The following is a 17,666-nucleotide window of genomic DNA, read 5'->3' as shown; positions in this document are numbered from 1 at the left end:
ATACTCCATATCAGCCCTTCAAGCTCGACACAAAACAATCTTCAATAACATTTGTAGACATGCAGCAATATTTATTTTTGCAAATTCATCGATTGTAAATATACGGTCAATACAGAGGCAAATATTTATTGTTTTCTTTTTCTTACTAATATTTTTTGTTGCTTTTATGAAAAAGTTTACTACTTTCGTTTCTAAAACATGTAGAAACTGGAGAAAACACAAGACTGAATGGTGGATATTTTGTAATTTCGTGAGTAAGCAGCAATAGTATCTTAAATTTCTTGATATTTCAATTATATTTCGGTGCTCAAGTTATAAGGTTACACGAACATTCAATATGGAAACTTTGTTTGAGTTTTTGCTCGATTATACTGGAAGCTAAGCTTTATATTTTCGCTCTTTGCAGGCGTTGATTATATCCTCGATTAAATACTTTTTCCGGCGACGACCTGAAGCAAAAACTGAAATTTAAGATACTTTCTTCTCGGGGCTATGTGTAGAGTAAATAAATGCAAAAAACTACAAATGATTTATAGTCATTTTGATAAATATGTATTGCAATGTGCGGTGCTATTGTTTGATTTTAGGTTCATTGTGGCATAGGTTCTTAAATAAGCAATAAACTGTTTTGACTTAGAGACTAAATTATCGAAAATAATCATGTAAATATATATTTTTTTGTTTGTTTTAGAAATAGATTTAGATTGTAAGACATATGCTCAGGCGCCACTGAACAAGACCAGACGGCAGGCAGGCTGGTTCTCTAATTCTGGAATAGCGTTCGCGTAAAGTCGATGTAGTCCAGGGCATCCTTGATGGGCTGGCCTGATCGCGGTTCCTGGAAGGGTTTCATACGCTGCACACAATAATCCGCCATGTCTTTGGTGAGGTTCTGCAATGGAAAAGCCAACTGGTTCACGAGAGATTCTATTTGCAAGTTAATGGTTAGTCTTACGCAGTAGAGCTCCTCCTTGGTGACGTAGGGGCGGTCGGCGGCAGTGATGGCGCGGAAGGCATTCTCGATTTCCTCGTAGGATTGCACGTTTTCCGTCTCCTTGGAGATCATGAACGCAATGTATTCCTGCAGGGAGACATAGCCGTCGCGGGTATTGTCCACCACATCGAGTATGGCCTCGAACTCTGGATCGGGCTGGCCCTCCTCAACCATGGGCAGATCGTAGCCGAGGGCGCGCAGACAGGATTTGAACTCCTGGTGGTTGAGCTTGCCGCTCTTGTCCTTGTCGAAGTGCTTGAACATCATCGAGAACTCCTTGAGCGAGTCCTCGGAGACGCCCGAGTGGTTGCGTGCCTGGATTTGCTGCTCCAAATTGTGCTGCATGCGCATGGAAAGCTGATCTAGCTGATCCCACTGCTGGGCCAAGCCCACCGTCGAGTGTTCCGTGTAGCGATTGTCCAGGATCAGATGTTCCTCTAGAAGGGCGCCCAGCTCCTCGATCTTCTTCAGATCGACACGACGGGCGCGCACCTCGGTGGCCTTGACGCGAAGCGCCTCCAGTTGCTGTTCGAGGGAACCGGAGCCTTCCATCATGGACGTTCTGCGGGTTGACAGTTGGTTGGTTGGTTTGGTAAGACAAAATAAGCAGTCGTTAGTATAGGGCACACAATATTAAATCAAGGTTAGGTTTCAAAACAAATCGGAACGTTACAATGATTATAATGCATAAGAAAAGCAAATCTGGTTAGAGGTCTGTTACGGGGCAGCGAATATATTTTCTGGTTTTGCGGGCTCACAACTAGCTTGTCTTCCCATTGGTTTCGTGGCTTGTATATATTTACAGGTGTTTGTGGGAATTTGGGGCACGATCGTTCGTGCCGGGATTAGTGTTGAGTCAAGTTTGGTTAAGGTTTTTCTTTGAGTTCAGCAACTAATAAAGACAAGTTGTCTAATTGCTAGGAAGCGAGTTAAAAATAAGAATAAGGCACCTAAAAACATTAAAATTAGGGATGTTCATATATCATATTTATAGCAACGTTAAATATTTATTTCTATATCGGCGTTGAATGTCAAATATTAATACAACACGATATATCGACATCCCTAGTTTAAATTGCATTTTTGGCAAAGAAAAGCTAATACATTTTTGGTAAACGCTTCAATAATACTGAAATTAAAAACGATAAGAGAAAGTAATTTGAGTTGCTCGATTTCTACATTTTTTTTCTGTATGCTACATTTTGCTCTCGATTTTTGCATGCTAAAGAGTTTTAGAGTTTTGATGTGAGACCAAAAGTATAATGGAGAATCGGAACAGCACGTCACGGCACTCCGATTGGGTGCATCGGCGGTGCTCTCGCTAATGCAACTAACTTAAACTAAGCCTTAGGTCGTTGCACGATCTTGGTCGGCGTCAATATATACGAATATGTACAAGCGATCGCTCAGCACGAATCGCAAAAGCAAGAGTTATAGAGTTAGTGGAGCTCCAACACGCGTTAGGGAACCAAAAAGAGATCACACAACAGAAAATGGTAGTTGAAACGCAGTTGAATTGAGACAGGAGTCGGGAGTCGGGACCCTAGGGACCCGGACCCTGCCTGCCCCTGCTCGCTTAATTACCCTTGACGGTTATAACCCAGCATATAATATCTAGAAAATAGAATACATTCTTTCAGTTACGTATTTGAATGGGGGACGAGGACAAGAGATAGATAGAGTCGAGGCCACAAGAGTTTTCGGAATTGTGTGGATTGGGATATGGATGGTGCATCATGGATTCGATCCCACACAAAACAATAAAAATAAAGAACCAACACACACTTCTGGACCAAGTAAATCCCCGGCCAAGTCGGGAGACCATTACTCACCTAGTCTCTGTCAGCCACTGGTGGAAGAGATTGGCATGCTTGGCAAATTCCTTGCGTAGCTTGTCGTTCTCCTCCTGGCGCTTAGCCTCCTTGGCAAGTTCCCCATCGCGTTCCTCTATGATCTTTTGCAGGTTACGCCAGGTCTCCTCAAGAGCTTCCATGGTGAACCACGTGTAGGGGTTGGGTCCAACATTAAAGCTCTTGATCTTCTGGTCGAGTGCTGCCAATGCCTTGAAGTCAGCTTCGGCCGACGACAGTGACGCCTGGAATTGGGCGTGGGCGTCGCGCAGGGCGCGGATTTCTTCGATCGAATTGCAGCGAACAGGATCGGTCAGATCCTCCTCGGCATTTTCGAACCAAGAATTGAAGGCCGAAGCTTTCTTGGCAAATGTCAAGTAGAGTTCCTCGATCTGGCGGAACTGCTCCTGCATGGCCAGCAGTCGCTGCTTGCGCGTATCGGAGGCGTCGCGTAGCTTCTGCCACCTGGCAATAACGTCTCCGTGACGCTTCAGAATTGCCGGCGACTGAGCGTGGCTGGCGTTAATGAGTTGGTCCTTCAGTGCCGTAATGTTGTGGATGCCCTCCTGCTCGAAGGCATTGAGACCTGCGGGTAATGAAAAGTACTCAGTATATTATTTTTTAATTATAAATCCCCGGTTATCTTTACCTGCATCGAATGTCTCCTGCTTGGTCAACAGCGTCTGCACGGTGGACAGGTCGCGTCCGTACTCATCAGAGCGCACATAGTTCTCCTTGTCGTCGATCCAGCTTTCAACCACATCGGCCTTCCACATGAACTGCAGATAAGCCGAGTTGTCCAACAGAGCGCCCTTGCGGCGAGCGGCCAGAGCCGACAGGTTGTCCAGCTTGTGGCGCAGCTGCTGGCAGCGCTGAGCAATGGAGTCACCGTGGTGGTTCTTGGCCTCCACCAACTCGCTGCCCTGATCGCAGATCAGCGAGCAACGATCCTTGTGGGCGGTGAAGTCCGTCTCGAAGGCGTCGTGCTTCTTTAGCAGACCCTGAACCGCGGCCATCGAATCACCATAATCCTCGACGGACAGTAGCTGCTGCTTCTCGGTGATCCAGGCCTCCTCTTCCTCAACCTGGGCGAGGAACTGCTGGTAGGTCAGTGACTCATCCAGCTTTTGACCACGCGTAGCAGCTAAGTTCTTCAGCTCGGCCCAGGCCTGGTTCAATGCCTTCAAGCGCTGTTCGATCTCGGGCACGCCCAGATTGGAGACGTCCATCAGCTTCTCGCCAGCCTCTTGCACGGCCTGGATGGCCGGTTCGTGGGAGCCCAGCTCAGCCTCCAAACGCTTGTGCTTCTTCTTGAGGTTCTGGACGCCAGTTAGATCGCGACCGTAGTCGTCAGAGCCAACCAGCAGCTTCTTCTCCTTGATCCAGCTCTCCTCATCGGCGATGTCGCGGAAGAACTGGTGCAGGGTCAAGGCCTCATTGAGACGCGCCTGACGATGGGCCGCCAAGTTGCAGATGCGCTCGTAGCGCTCGTTGATGCTCTGGCGCTTCTCCTGGATGCCGGCAGTATCGAACTGGCCGCTCTCCACCAAGGAATCGGCCTGGTTGTTCATGTCCTTGATGCGGTCTTCGTGCGCCACGATATCCGCCTCGACCAACTGATGCTTCTTCATGAGGTTTTGGACTGAGGCCAAATCCTTACCAGAATCCTCAGTGGTCAAAAGACTCTCGACCTCGCCCAACCAGAAGTCCAAATCCTTGACAGCAGCGATATAGGTGCGCTGCTTATTGGCCTCCTTGAGCTTCAACGACTTCTCGGTGGTCTTGTGCGTCAGATATTCCCATTGATCAGCGATCTGGGTCAGCCGCTTCTGCACTGCGTCCTCCGATCCGCTGCACTGCTTCTTGTCGATCAGATTGCCACCCATAGCCAGCACACTCTGGATGCGATCGGCGTTGGCCGCCAGCTCCGCCTCAAAGGCCTGGTGTTTCTGGTGCTTCGACTGGATGTTGGCCGGATCCTTGTAGCTCTCCTCGGTAGCCAGCTGCAGCTTCTCAGCGATCCAGTTCTCGATCTCATCGGCATCGCGTGAGAACTGCTGCAGAGTCTGCTCGTCGCCCAGCCTTGAGCGCTTTTCAATCAGACCCTCCTTGAGGTGGCGCCAGCGCTCCAGTACCTGCTTGCGCTTCTCGTCCACCAGGTTGGAGGCATAATGGTTCTGTGCGATTAACTGGTCCGCCACCGTCTGAAGGGCAGCAATCTTCTGCTCATGACCGTTGATAGCCTTGTCGAAGTCCTCGTGCTTCTTGATCAGCGCCTCCACATTGCCTCCAGCATTGGCATCGTCGTCCGCATTGAGGAAAGCCTCGCGGGCCGACATCCACGACTCGGCCAACTCACAGTCACGCATGTACAGCTGCAGATCCAAATTCTGCTCCAGCTGCAGACGGCGCTCTGTCCAGGCCTTCTCCAAATCTTCGCGTGCCTTTGCCAAATCCTCGATCTTCTCCTTGATTTCGGGCGAGGCATAATGGTTCGCCTGCAGTAGCTCGTTGCCGAACTGCTCGAAGGCCCCGAAGGTGCCAGCACGAGCATCGATCTCGGTGCGATGTTCCTAAGAAAAGATGTGGATTAAAAATGGATTAGTTTTGAACATTTTAAGACTAAGGAAACGGTAACACCGGGTTAGAACAACATGGCTTGGCCGCTGAGGAACGATTGCTGCAGCTTCGAATTAGTCAAAAGTAACAACGAAGTTAAACAAAACAGTGTTCGATGGATAGTAAAATAATTGAGATGTGAAGAGAATGAATGGATGGGTGTTATACAGAGAGCTGTTAAGTTGTGTTTATTTCAACACATTGATATACCCCTGCTCTTTGAGGGTTATCAAGTTTTTAAACTTGGGTATAAATATGGATAAGTATTAGAAGTTCCGAAAGAAATAGTCCGAAATGATATATCGTCCAAAAATAGAGCTTGGTATGAAGTGGTATTTATCAATAAAGGTTATCTGTATAATCCTATCTAATGTTGTGAAATCCAAGTGTGAGGGTTATATGCGGATGATTGCCCGATATGTGTAAGCTATGTTTTTTATTAGATAAGATAACAAGAAACAGCTTGGAGTTACTCAAATAACGAGAATATGTGCGTCTATGCAATAAGGAAGCCAAAGCTATAAACATGGTCTAATATGTACACACTGATTGATATAAAGATAAAGAAGGAATTTCAAGTGTTGCCGAGAAAATACACTTTGAAAATGGGGTTTTAGGATGATTATAGTATACAAGTATGTTTGGATCAGAAAAGCGCGAACACACATACATAAAACACAACGATCTTGGCTTGGGATGATGGTGGATTAGCGAAGGATCTACCTCGTCGCCGGATGGAGATGCGATGCTGCTGCTCGAGGAGGCGGTGGCTCCTGGAGCCGAGCTGCTGCCCAGTGTAAATTCAATCTCAGCACGATGTGCCTGCGATCGGAATTGAGTTGTTTTATATATTTTGTTGGGAGTTTGGAATGCAGAAACAAAACCATGAGGGGATTTTTGGATGTTGTTGTCATGAACCATGATGAACCATTGTAGTTGGCGTTGTTGTTGATTGTTTGTTGTTCGTTTATGACATGACACGAACCAAATAAAGAAACGAAAACCAAAGAGAAACAAGATATAGTTGAAAGGGTTCATAAATAAGGATAAAACGGGACTGCAGAAGGGAATAGAAGACTTAAATAGGATTTATTATCCCTTTTTTTAGGTCTGCTTGGGTTATATCTGAAGATATAATCAAAATAAACCTCAAGCAGGCCTGGCGAGATCCTAGGTCAACTTAAACGTAATTCTCTCTACCGAGATCCTTACCTGATGACGTTCAATCAGAGCCTCAGCACCGGTAACATCGTTGGCCAGCTCATCGGAGGTGACCAGGCTCATCATCGAGTTGATCCAGGCCAACAGGTCGCGATAGTCGCTCAGGAAGCGCTGCAGATCGTACGAGTCCAGGAGCTTCTCTTTGCGGGCTGTCGATTTGGTGATAATCTGGTCCCACATCTCATTGATCTCCTTCTGCTTGGCATACGTCTGCTCGGCGGTGTCGGGATGCGATTGCATCAGCCTGTTGGCGGTCTCATCCAGCTGACGGATCTTGTCGCGCAGGGCGGCCAGATCACGTTCCACGCCCTCGTGCTTACGCTGCAGGGTCTGAACGCTGCGCAAATCCTTGCCCAGGTCATCGTTGTTCAGGGCATTAGCCTTCTCGGCAATCCAGTCCTTGGTCTCATCGATGTCGCGATGGAAGCGCTGCACCTCGTGGGCAGAACCCAGCTGGCTGGCCTTCTCGGCGGTAAGGGTCTGCAGATTGTTCCACTTCTCGTTTAGGTCCTGCATCTGGGTCTGGATCTTTAGAGCGGCTTCAGTCTGTCCCAGAGATGTCAGCTGCACGGCGATTTCGTTCATGTTGGCCAGACGCACTTCGTTGGCCTTCAGATCGTCATTGAAGTCATCGAACTTCTTCTGCAGCACTTCCACTTCCTCGAGGTCCTCGCCGACCACATCTGCGATCTGCGCATGGTTCTCCTTGTCCCGAATCCATTGGGCCAGATCGGCAGCCTCACGAACCAAGACGTACGCCTTAACGGTCTCGTTCAGCTTGTTCTGGCGCTCGCGGGCGAGAGCCAACAGGTTGTCGTACTGCGAATTGATTTGGTTCTGGCGCTTGGCAATCGAGTGATTGTCCACCAGGTTTTGCTGAGAGGCGCTCAGTCCGGCCTCGATCTTCTTGATGTAGGCAGCCGGCACAAAGCCCTGTCGATCGTTGACCTCAACCTTCCACCAGTCCTTGTTGTTCGAGTTCAACAGCGTGAGAACGTCTCCCTTTTTCATGGACACCTCGCGCGGCGACTTCTCGGTGTAGTCGTACAGTGCCACGACGCACTCCTTGCCGGTGATGTCCACCACGGGGGTCTCCTGTTGACGGCAGTTCTTGGCCTGCTCTTGCAGTCCCTGGATGGTGTTGCCGAAGGCTTCAAGATCAGAGACCAAAGCCTCATGCTTCTTGAGCAGCGCCTCCGAGGAATCCTCGTCCTTGCCGTAATCGCTGCCGGTGGCAATTGGCTCCTTCTCGCGCATCCAAGACTCCGCCTCGTTGGCATCGGCAAAGTACTGGTGAGCCTGCAGCGAGTCGTCCAAATCCTGCTTGCGCTGATTGGACTTGTCCTTCAGTGTGTTCCACTGCTCCTGCAGAGCCTCCAGTCGCTGCCGGATGTCGTCGCTGGCGAAGGGCTGGTCCTTCAGCATATTTTCGCCCGAGCTGATCACATTCAGCAGGCGGGCCTCGTGGTTGTTGATCTCGGCAAGAACGGCCTGATGCTTCTTAATCAGATTCTGCACGCCAATCAAGTCGCGTCCGCGGTTTGTGGATGCAGCAATCGGTTCCTTCTCCCGGATCCAGGCTGCCTCGTCTTCCAAGTCACGGAAGAGCTGTTGCACCTGAAGCGAGTCCAACAGATGCTGCTTCCTCTCACCCATGGGTGCGGCGAGAGCGGCATAGCGGGCGGAGAGGTTGCCCTCCTTGTTGCGAATGTTGTCTGCGTCAAAGTGACCCGACTCAATGAACTTATTGGCCGCCACCTTGATACTCTCAATGCGATCCTGATGGGCCATCACATCGGCCTCCAGCAGAGCATGCTTCTTCTGCAGATTCTGCACAGAGGTCAGATCCTTGCCATGATCCTCCGACAGCAGCTGGCCCTCGATCTCGCTGAGCCACAGCTCGATGTCCTCGATGGTGCGATTGAACTGTTGCTGCTGGCACGCCTCATTCAGCTTTGTACCCTTCTTGTCCGAGGCCTGGACAAGTGTCTCCCACAGTACGACGATTTCCTGCATGCGAGTGTTAATCTGGTCGGCTGCATAATGCTGCTTCTCGATCAGCTCGGTGCCCACGTTGGTGATGTCTTCGATGCGCGACTTGTTGGCATTCAGTTCGTGCTCAAAGTTCTGGTGCTTCTGCATCTTGCCATTCAGGTTCGTGGGATCCAAATAGCTGTCGTCTGTGGCGAACTTGAGTTTCTCGCTGATCCAGCCCTTCGTCTCGTCGCAGTCCCGCTCGAACTGCTGGTAGCGGTTTGAGTCCTCCAGCAGCTGACGGCGCTTCGAAGATTTCTCCTGAAGGGCAGCACGGCGAGCGAGCAGCATCTGACGGCGCTGTGCCACATCGTCGGCGGCATAATGCTGGCCATCGATTAGCTTGGTGGCAAAGATGTCCAAAGCCTTGATCTTTTCCTCCTGTGCGGCCAGGCTCTTCTCAAAGTCCTCGTGCTTCTTGATCAGCGCTTCCACTGAGTCCAGGGAGTCACCGAGGTCCTCGTTGGCCAGGAAGGCCTCCTGCTTAGCCATCCAGGTGTCGGCTTGCTCAGTGTCGCGGTAGAAAAGCTGCAAATCCATGCACTGCTCGTACAGGATGCGTCGATCCTCCCACAGAGCCAACAGCGAGCTCTTGTCGTTCTCCAGAGCCGCCAGCTTCTCCTGGATCTCCGCAGCGGCATAGTGTTCTCGCTCCAGCAGCTTCTGTCCAGACTCAGTGGTCAGCTTGAAGCTGTCCTCCCGGGCATCGATCTCACCCTTGTGCTCCTGATGGCGTTCGAGCAGAGCCTCGGCTCCGGCCACATCCTTGGCCAGCTCATCGGCCGAGATAATGGCCTTCATGCCATTGATCCAGGAAACGAGATCTCGGAAGTCCGCGAGGAAGCGGTGCAGGTAGTATGATTCGTCCAGCTTCTGCTTGCGCTCGCGTGCCTTGGCGGTAAGGCTCTGCCAGTAATTAGCGATCTCTGCCTGCTTGTCGCGGATCTGGTCGCTGTGATCGGCATGGATGGAGCACAGTCGCTGGGCCTCAGCTCCCAAGGTAGAAACCTTATCCTCCAGAGCAGCTAAGTCGCGCTCGACGCCTTCGTGCTTGCGCTGCAAGGCCTGCACGCTGGCCAAGTCCCTGCCGTAGTCATCGGAAGACAGCACCACATCCTTCTCGGCAATCCAGGCCACCGTCTCGTCAGCGTCACGGTTGAAGCGCTGGATCTCGTGGGCGCCAAAGAGCTTCTCCTGACGCACAATGGCCAGCTGCTTAAGCCTCTGCCAGGCCTCGTTTAGCTCCTCCTTGCGCTTGGTGATCGTGTCGCGCTCAGGATGGCCGTCCTGGACCAACTTGTCGGCCAGCTGGTTAACCTCGGTCACACGGTACTCCTGCGATGCCATATCCTTCTGGAATTCATCGAACTTGCGCTGCAGCACCTCCACGTGCTCAAGATCCTGACCGAACTCGTCGGCAGTGACAAAGGTTTCCTTGTCCTTGATCCAAAACATGACCTCCTCGCACTGGCGCAGGAACTGCACGAGGACGAGTGCCTGCTGCAGCTTCAACCCCTTTTCGGCCAGACGACTGAGGAGCAGCTCCCACAGCTGGTGCAGCTCATCAAGACGACGCTGGATCGTCTCGGAGGCGAAGTGCTGCTGGTTGATCATCTCCTGGCCGGTGTTGTCAAGCGATACGATGGCGTTGCTGTGCGCCGACACCTCCGCTTCGAAGGCCTGGTGCTTCTGGATCTTGGCCTGCAGATTGGTGGGATCGCGGTAGCTCTCCTCGCTGGCTGCCTGCAGCTTTTCGTGGATCCACGACTCCAGCTCGTCGGCGTCGCGCTTAAAGTACTGGAAGCGGCGCGAGTCCTCAAGCTTCTCGCGCTTCTGACGCGTCTCGATCTTGAACTCATTGTAGCGGGACAGCACCTGCTCACGTCGCTCCTGGATGTCCTCGACCGTCTCGAGGATCTTCACCTCCTTGGGTGTGAAGTTCTCCATTTCGCTCGGTTCGTTATTACTTTTCTAGTCTCTTGAGTGTTTCGTTCGTTTTTGATATTGAAAAGCTTCCAGATAAATTCCTTAAGCTGCTCTTGGTTTCGATTTAATACTGCTACTGGTTCTTGCTTCTCTCCTCATCAAATGTTCGACCGTGCACAACTGCAATGAAGGAAATAAGGGGGAAAAATAATTAGTTTAATTCACTTTATCAAGCACAAACACAACCGCTGGTCAATTGCTTAATCACCGGCCATTCATGAACCAAATAGAAAATAGTGACTGACAAATTACGAACTTTTATCCATCCTCTTCTAACAATAAAAACTCTTTTAATAGCAACATATAAACGCGGCTAATCGCTTGCTCATTACTATGGGTTAAAATATTTCATAACTACATATTCTGATAAACACTTCTTTTTTAGCAGTTATTTGGCAATGCTTTAAGAATTTTTCACACTTATATGTATCATATATTGACTGAACGTTGCCAACTGCCCCTCAGATCGATTGATGATCACATCGGCCGGCAACCTCGTCCCCTTTCGAGTCTCAGGCCTCAACGTTCAAACTCAATAACCGAACTAAAACTGCGACACTGACGCATTCACTGATTAGGTTCTGCCAGCTATCGCTATCTTATCGGCAGGCAAACAGACCAAGTAAAGACAGCGGCTCCTTCTTTCTAGGGTATTTTCACCAAATAACTATAAAAAAGGAACGATTTATTCGAAACAGAAACGATAAATGACATAACCAACACATTTTACACCTTAAAAACTATCCAGATCGCGCGATAGATCGGCTAGCATTTCCATGAAAAGATGTGACTTGGCCTCGTCTTCATTACTGTCTCCGGAGGTGTCGAGTCCGCCGGCGTTTATACCATTGCTCCCAGAGAGCGAAAGCTGTTGCAGCAGATTGGAAAGGGTGCTCCACACATACGGTGGCCAGTTCTCCGCGAAGAGCGGCATAAATATTTCGTTGAGCTGTTCCGCACGCACCGCACCCGTAAGCAGCATTGAGCGGAGTAGCTGCTCCAGCAGGTGAAATCCATCCGGTTTGAAGGCCAGTTCCTGAACAAAGCGTACGCTGAGCAAGCCTTGAAAGATACCGGGGTAGGCGTCACTGGCCTTGAACTGAGGGGAACGCCATACCGCACAGCTAGCAGAGATTACAGATTCGTCGAGGAAGTCGGGCTTTCGATTCATAAGTAACTGGAGTAAATGTACCAATCCAGAACCAATCAGATGATAGAATATCGTGGGCAATTGCGGCAGTAAAGCCGCACGCTGAGACTGTCGCAGCAGCTCGGCCAGCTCCTGACGGCTGCCTACATTCTCCGGTCGCAAGCTAAGGTGGTGCAGCCACAGCTGTAGCTGTAACAGCAGCTCGGAGAGGCTAAAGCCCACATCCGGGCTGAGCTGAAGTTCGTTTGAACCACCGCCGTTAGCTGCCGCTTCCGCCTTGTTCTTGTTGGAGTTGCACACTTTGGTCGCGAGCTCCTTGAGATCGCCGTGATAGAAGGTGGACTGCAGTACGCTGGATTGTAGCCACTGGTGCAGTTGGGTCTGCACTTGGCCGCGAATCAGATGGGCGTAGGTGGAGCGCAGCACTGCATTGGTACTGGCGGGCAATAGGGCCTCCAGTGACTGTGCTATGCGTTTCTCCATCATTTTGGGCACTTGTTTCTTCCAGTTCTGACAGGTCTGTTCTTTGGCCCCCTGGAAGATGTGCTGGAGCTTTTGCAGTACATCATTCTGCTTTACGGAACATATTTCGTTTACCTTGGCATCCGCTGCGGCCTTGGACGGGAGCAAGATCTCTTGTTGGGCATCTTTAACAACGCACTTGAAGCTGCGCTCCGTAACAAACTCAATCAGTCGGCGGGTGGAGGCGTTCTGGGAGTGCATGAAGGCTTCGGCCAGCTTTCGCTGCTGTTGCTCCGCTGGAGTCAGCTCACTGGAAATCAATGGTTCCTTGGTGAGAGAGGTGCTGCTGCTGCCCTGCTGGAGCTGCTCTAGGCGAGTGGTTATATACCGGAAACGGCCACTCTTTGCCTGCCGAGAGGGCGTTACGCTTATCCTGAATTCCTGGAGAAAGGGACAGGCAACAGGCAGCAGATCCTCCAGCAAGGGGCCACAGGATTTCTCGTGGCAGCGGATTCCACTTAGGCAAAGCTCCACAATGGCCGCAGTGTTGTCGTGTCCAGTTGTCTTGATTGACCTGTGACTGTAGTAGGCATTAACCAGTTGCGGTTGTGCATCAAGCAACCAGCCAATACAACACCTCGCAATAAACACTGCTTCAGGCTGCGATTTCTCCCTACCCAACGAAGCATATAATCCGTAAAGTATTTCCAGGGTTGCTAGTGCGTCTGGTAGATGCAGGCTGACCGGATCTAGCATGGCAAGGTATTGGACCAGCCACGGCAGAGAGATGAGCAGCTTGCCGTTGCGCATTGATCGCTCGAACGTCTCCCGGAGATTAAAATCCGGCTGGAAGCGACTTCGTAACTGCAACTGCTGCGGACACAGATACGGCGGCGAGGGATTTCCGTGTTGCGTAGTTCCGCTGAAGGGCAGCACGCTTACAAAACCCAAAAACTTGGCTAGAATCAGCATATGGGCCATTGTCTGTACGCGTACTATGTAAAGTCCCTGCTGCGCTGACTGCTCCTCCTCAGCGCAGGCATCCTCCGTCAACTGCAACAAATCAAAGGTAGAATCGTTGTACCGCAGCAACTGAACGAACAGGGCCAGCTTGAGCTGAACAAGAAAAGCCATGGATGAGCAGCGAGCTATAAAGTCACGAAAGAAGGCCTGCGACCGCGGAAACTGACCCTCCACACTGGAGTCGGAGGTAACCAGGCGCTGGGCCAAGCGATTAAGTCTGAGAGGGTCCAACTTCAAGCCTAGTTCTTCGGGCGATTCAGTGTTCTCGGTGGCCGAAATCAGCAGTTGGCTGACAAACAGCTTGGCGAAGTGTGCCATGTTCACCGGGTGTTCCGAGACCTTGAAGATCTCCCGGATGCAGGACGCCACCTCCGAGGCGAAAGTAAAGTTGCAATTCAGGTGGCCCAGTTCCCACTGCTTCAGGGCCTTGTAAAATAGATCTCGTTGTGTCTTGAAGGCACCGAACTCGTTCTGCGAGGGGAAATTATCCCGTGAATCCTTTTCCACATGGTAATATACGTTGTGTTGCGAGGTGGAGGACGTGTCTAGAGCAACAGGTAGACCCGGGTCCTGTTTTTGTTGACAGGACGCTTCAAGCTTTTGCACAATGCCCGGTGGCAGCAGGTTCAGTCTCTCGTTTTGCAGCAACACCCCCAACGTCTTCTTGTCCAGCTGCAGGAGTAACATCTGCTGGTTCTCCAGGAGTTTCAACGCAAAGTAAACGCAGCTCTTGTACTCCGAGAGGCGCTTCAAAGGTAAGCAGTGGGAAGTCGTACCAACAGGAGATTGTCCCAGGTCTCGTATATTGATCAACTGCAGCACAAAACTAAGTTCGCTCAGAACATTCGGCACCATATTGAGATCCATGAGAAGGCTATAAATGGCAGAGAGCAGCTGCAAATAGTTGGTATCGGTCACATCCTCAAGAGAGAGTGTGTCGTGCGGAAACACCTCATCCTCTGGTATCCTGCTCTCCTGTTGGCTGACATTAACGGGAGCCTCGCTCTTGATCTCCTGCTTGCGCAGGATCAGGATTTTGCGTGCCTCCATATCTAAGGCAGCCCCTTGGCTGCTATCAAAGATTTCGCTGCTCTGGGAGAGACGCCATAGATTATTGTCGTTGCTGAAGGAGCTGGTGTCTCCGAAAGAGGAGCCGGCTGAGACATTCTTGCTAATGGTCATGGGAAGAACACGTCGACGCGGCTTGGACTGTGTAGTGCCAGCGGATGCAGCTCCCGTTGACTGATGTGGATTCTGCGACTGTTGCTGGGGGGTACCCTTCTTTTTGGATCGTTGCTGGCCGTGGTTGGACGAATTAACCATAAAGTCACCCAGGCAAAAACTGTGTCCACCTCCTGATCCTCCGCCACCACTGCTTTTGTGGCCGGTGGTCTGTGGGGTGCTGCAAAACTGATTGTTGCCGCTTCCAGGCATGGATCTGCGGCCCTGCTGCCGAACTGGAGTCGAAGTAGAACCCACACTGCAGGTGCTCCGGTTGAGGAGCGAGTCATTAAGCTGTTGGTGTTGCTGCTCTTCTAGTTCTTTTGATGCATCGCTAGACGGTGGCTTTGGCTGGCGGACGGGAGTCCCGGGCAACGAGTGCACGGGTGTGTCAGAGTTCCTAGCTTGGAAATATGAACTCGTTTCCTGACGCAAGGCGGCCAGAAAGTAGGCAGCAAAGTCCTCTAGGCTGCAATTGCTCTGCTTCTTAAAGTGTGCAAGGAACTTCTGCTGCAGCTGGGGGCGTGGCACCTTCTCCAGCTGTACAAGCAGCTGCTGCAGATGAGTCTCTTCTGGTCGTGGCATTTCTATATTTATAATATCCAGGGCTCAGACTTCATTGGCATGGCCTGCTGCTCTTTTTTCGAAGGCTTTTATGTGCCTGTGTCTGCCTCTTGAGATCTATTTATGACCTCTCTCCCACTCCTTTGCCACTCCTTCAATTTTCCAATCCCTCTCTCCCTTTTGCTCTGATTCCCTGCAACGGAAGAGGAGAGAAGGGAAATGTTGGCTTCTTTACACGCTCGGCTTCGTTTTCTAATTAATGTTGTACTTTTATTTTTAGATTTTTTGTTTGGATTTTGGTAGATTCTTTTTTGACATCACTTTATTTTCCACGCACACTAAACTAAATCAAAGTAAACAGCACGAAAGACGATTGTAAGTTGTCTAATTTAGGCGGCAATGATGACATCATCACCTGTACTAATAGCTATAAAGTTTAAAGTTATTAGGATAGAAGGGTTTTAGTTAGTTGGAGATGGATTTAGTCAATTTGTACGTAAAATAATCCAAATTTTGTCGTAGATTAAAGATAAGTAGGGGTAGAAGTATACACGTAATCAAATAAAACTAATTAAATATTGTATGGCCTATAAATATGATTTCAGATAAAATATATTAATGATATTAAAAAAGGAATTTCGGCATGAAATATATTTATGTAAATATGGTCATCTCAAGTATATTTAACTTCCCAATAATAGCTTGTAACATAACAGCATAGTGGCATAGTTTCTTTCTTTATTTTAATATTTTCTGGAGGGCCTTTTTCCTACTAAAATCCCAACTATTGTTTTAGTTGTACATAATTAGCCAATCTTTACTGTGCAGCCAAATCTATAAATTCCAAATTTTGTGCAATTACGATAAGGAAATCTGAGAAATGTCCGGAATTCAACTTCGATTACTTAATATTTCTGACTGGTGTTAAATAAATTGAGAGAGGAGTCAAATGAGGCGGCGGACCGCAAAGTCTGAGGCCGTGGGAAGTGACATCATTTGGGAAGAGGGTGGGGTGTGGCTCGGGGTGGGTCAAACATGCAGACAAACAAACAAACAACACACATATTCAAAACACTTTTCATGCGTTTTGCGACAGGAAATAAGCAAGAGAGAGAAAGAAAGAGCAAAACAGGGAGAGGGAGGCAAGAACACACACCAAGGCTTGGCAGCCATACAAATTTCAAATATACACACCAACACAAGAACAGCCAATTTAACTGTTTATCGCGCTAGCAAATAACAAACAACAACAGAAAACGGCAATTGCGAGAGAGGCTTCCCCCAAAAAGAGAACGAAAGAAAATACACGGCCACACTCACACACGCAGAGGCTACATTAATTGAAGTGTCTATCAGAAAATAGCTTGGGATGACGTAATGCGAACGGTTTGGAATTATGACCAATGATGAAGAGCACGCAATGAATCAAAGCCCCAAATCAGCACAATTGGTTAAATTGAACCTGTTAAATTTGCCGCCCGCACTGAGGTCCGGTAACCGAAAACAAGCCTTCAGCAAAGTCAAGGACATTTCCCACCTAAACAGGTTTGCTCAAAATGTAAGGCAAACACCATTTATTTATCTCCTGCAGTCGCACATACACAAACACAAACATGTAGAGGAAAAGAAAAGAGAGCGCTTTCTCTCTGCTGAAGTTGCCGCACCACCAACACCCGATGACGTACACACACAGCGCCTCCTGCATAACACACACACACACACACACCCTCGAACACAAATGGAGTACCAGATACTTTTCTTCAACTGCAATTGGAATCCTGATTTTTGGGCAGAAAATCATCATTGTGATGACTAATCAAGCACCGGCACTTGCCGTTGGACTCTTTGACCAATGGCCAAGACTCTGCTCTCACACTTTCTGTGTTTAATTGGATTTTATTGACGGCCTGAGAGGGTGTGGCGATGACCCGAAAAAAATTTTCACTTCACACGCAAACCGAATTTCAATTGCATTTTAAACCCCACTAGAAGTAGGCCCCGGGTGAAAACGATGTGCAAACTTACACTTTGACGGCAACTCTGTTGCTTCACAGTTAACTTTTTAATTATACTATTGATTTTCAGTAGTTATTCGTAATTTTCTCGGAGCAATTTTCACGCGATCCGCACGGTTCAAGAGCAATTTTTCAATATGGCCACCGCTAGCGATGAGCAAACAACGATGAAAGCATCGATTACGATATCGATGTTTTTTATGTTAGACACCGGTATGTGTACATTTTTGGGACACGGTCACTCTAATTTCACCCTCCCAGCTAGTTGTTTTTGTAAAAAATGATTATTTCAACGATGGTAACATGTATCGTTCATCGGATGTTTCGTGCAAACGATATCTTAGTGTGCCCAAATCACGCGCATTGTAGTAATCATTTATATATTTATATTATATATATTTTATATATTATTATTTATTTTATATTATATTTTTCCGGTCAGCCAAATTTCGTTCTCTGTGCCAGAGTTATTTTCATACGAGAGGAACAGTGTTAGCAGTTTAGCTTATTTCCGGCAAAATCTGGTA

General features: G+C 49.1%; 2 protein-coding genes across 5 annotated transcripts; both read right to left on the bottom strand.

Moving 5' to 3' along the window:
* Nucleotides 1–45: 45 nt before the first annotated feature.
* alpha-Spec (alpha spectrin) lies at nucleotides 46–17,420 on the bottom strand. 4 transcript variants are annotated; one of them, XM_020944349.2, is made up of 8 exons: nucleotides 17,150–17,420; nucleotides 6,676–10,824; nucleotides 6,187–6,285; nucleotides 3,494–5,417; nucleotides 2,827–3,430; nucleotides 2,579–2,608; nucleotides 956–1,556; nucleotides 46–892 (listed from the first exon to the last, which is right to left on the bottom strand). In XM_020944349.2, the coding sequence occupies exons 2-8, from the start codon at nucleotides 10,663–10,665 to the stop codon at nucleotides 764–766; spliced, it is 7,377 nt and encodes a 2,458-aa protein (XP_020800008.2). In that variant the 5' UTR covers nucleotides 10,666–10,824; nucleotides 17,150–17,420; the 3' UTR covers nucleotides 46–763. The 4 variants fall into 4 exon arrangements, with proteins under 4 accessions (XP_020800008.2, XP_020800009.2, XP_020800010.2 ...); XM_020944350.2 differs by lacking the exon at nucleotides 2,579–2,608; XM_020944351.2 differs by lacking the exon at nucleotides 6,187–6,285.
* On the bottom strand, nucleotides 11,347–17,266 carry dlt (codanin-1 like protein dlt). The gene is made up of 2 exons (XM_020944353.2): nucleotides 17,150–17,266; nucleotides 11,347–15,317 (listed from the first exon to the last, which is right to left on the bottom strand). Exon 2 carries the CDS (start codon nucleotides 15,143–15,145, stop codon nucleotides 11,438–11,440), a length of 3,708 nt encoding a protein of 1,235 aa, XP_020800012.2. The 5' UTR covers nucleotides 15,146–15,317; nucleotides 17,150–17,266; the 3' UTR covers nucleotides 11,347–11,437.
* Nucleotides 17,421–17,666: the final 246 nt, after the last annotated feature.

This window comes from Drosophila serrata, unplaced genomic scaffold (assembly GCF_035046125.1).
Source record: "Drosophila serrata isolate PLE 108 unplaced genomic scaffold, ASM3504612v1 contig_2, whole genome shotgun sequence".
NCBI lineage: Eukaryota > Metazoa > Arthropoda > Insecta > Diptera > Drosophilidae > Drosophila > Drosophila serrata.
This window is presented reverse-complemented; position numbering and strand designations above follow the sequence as displayed.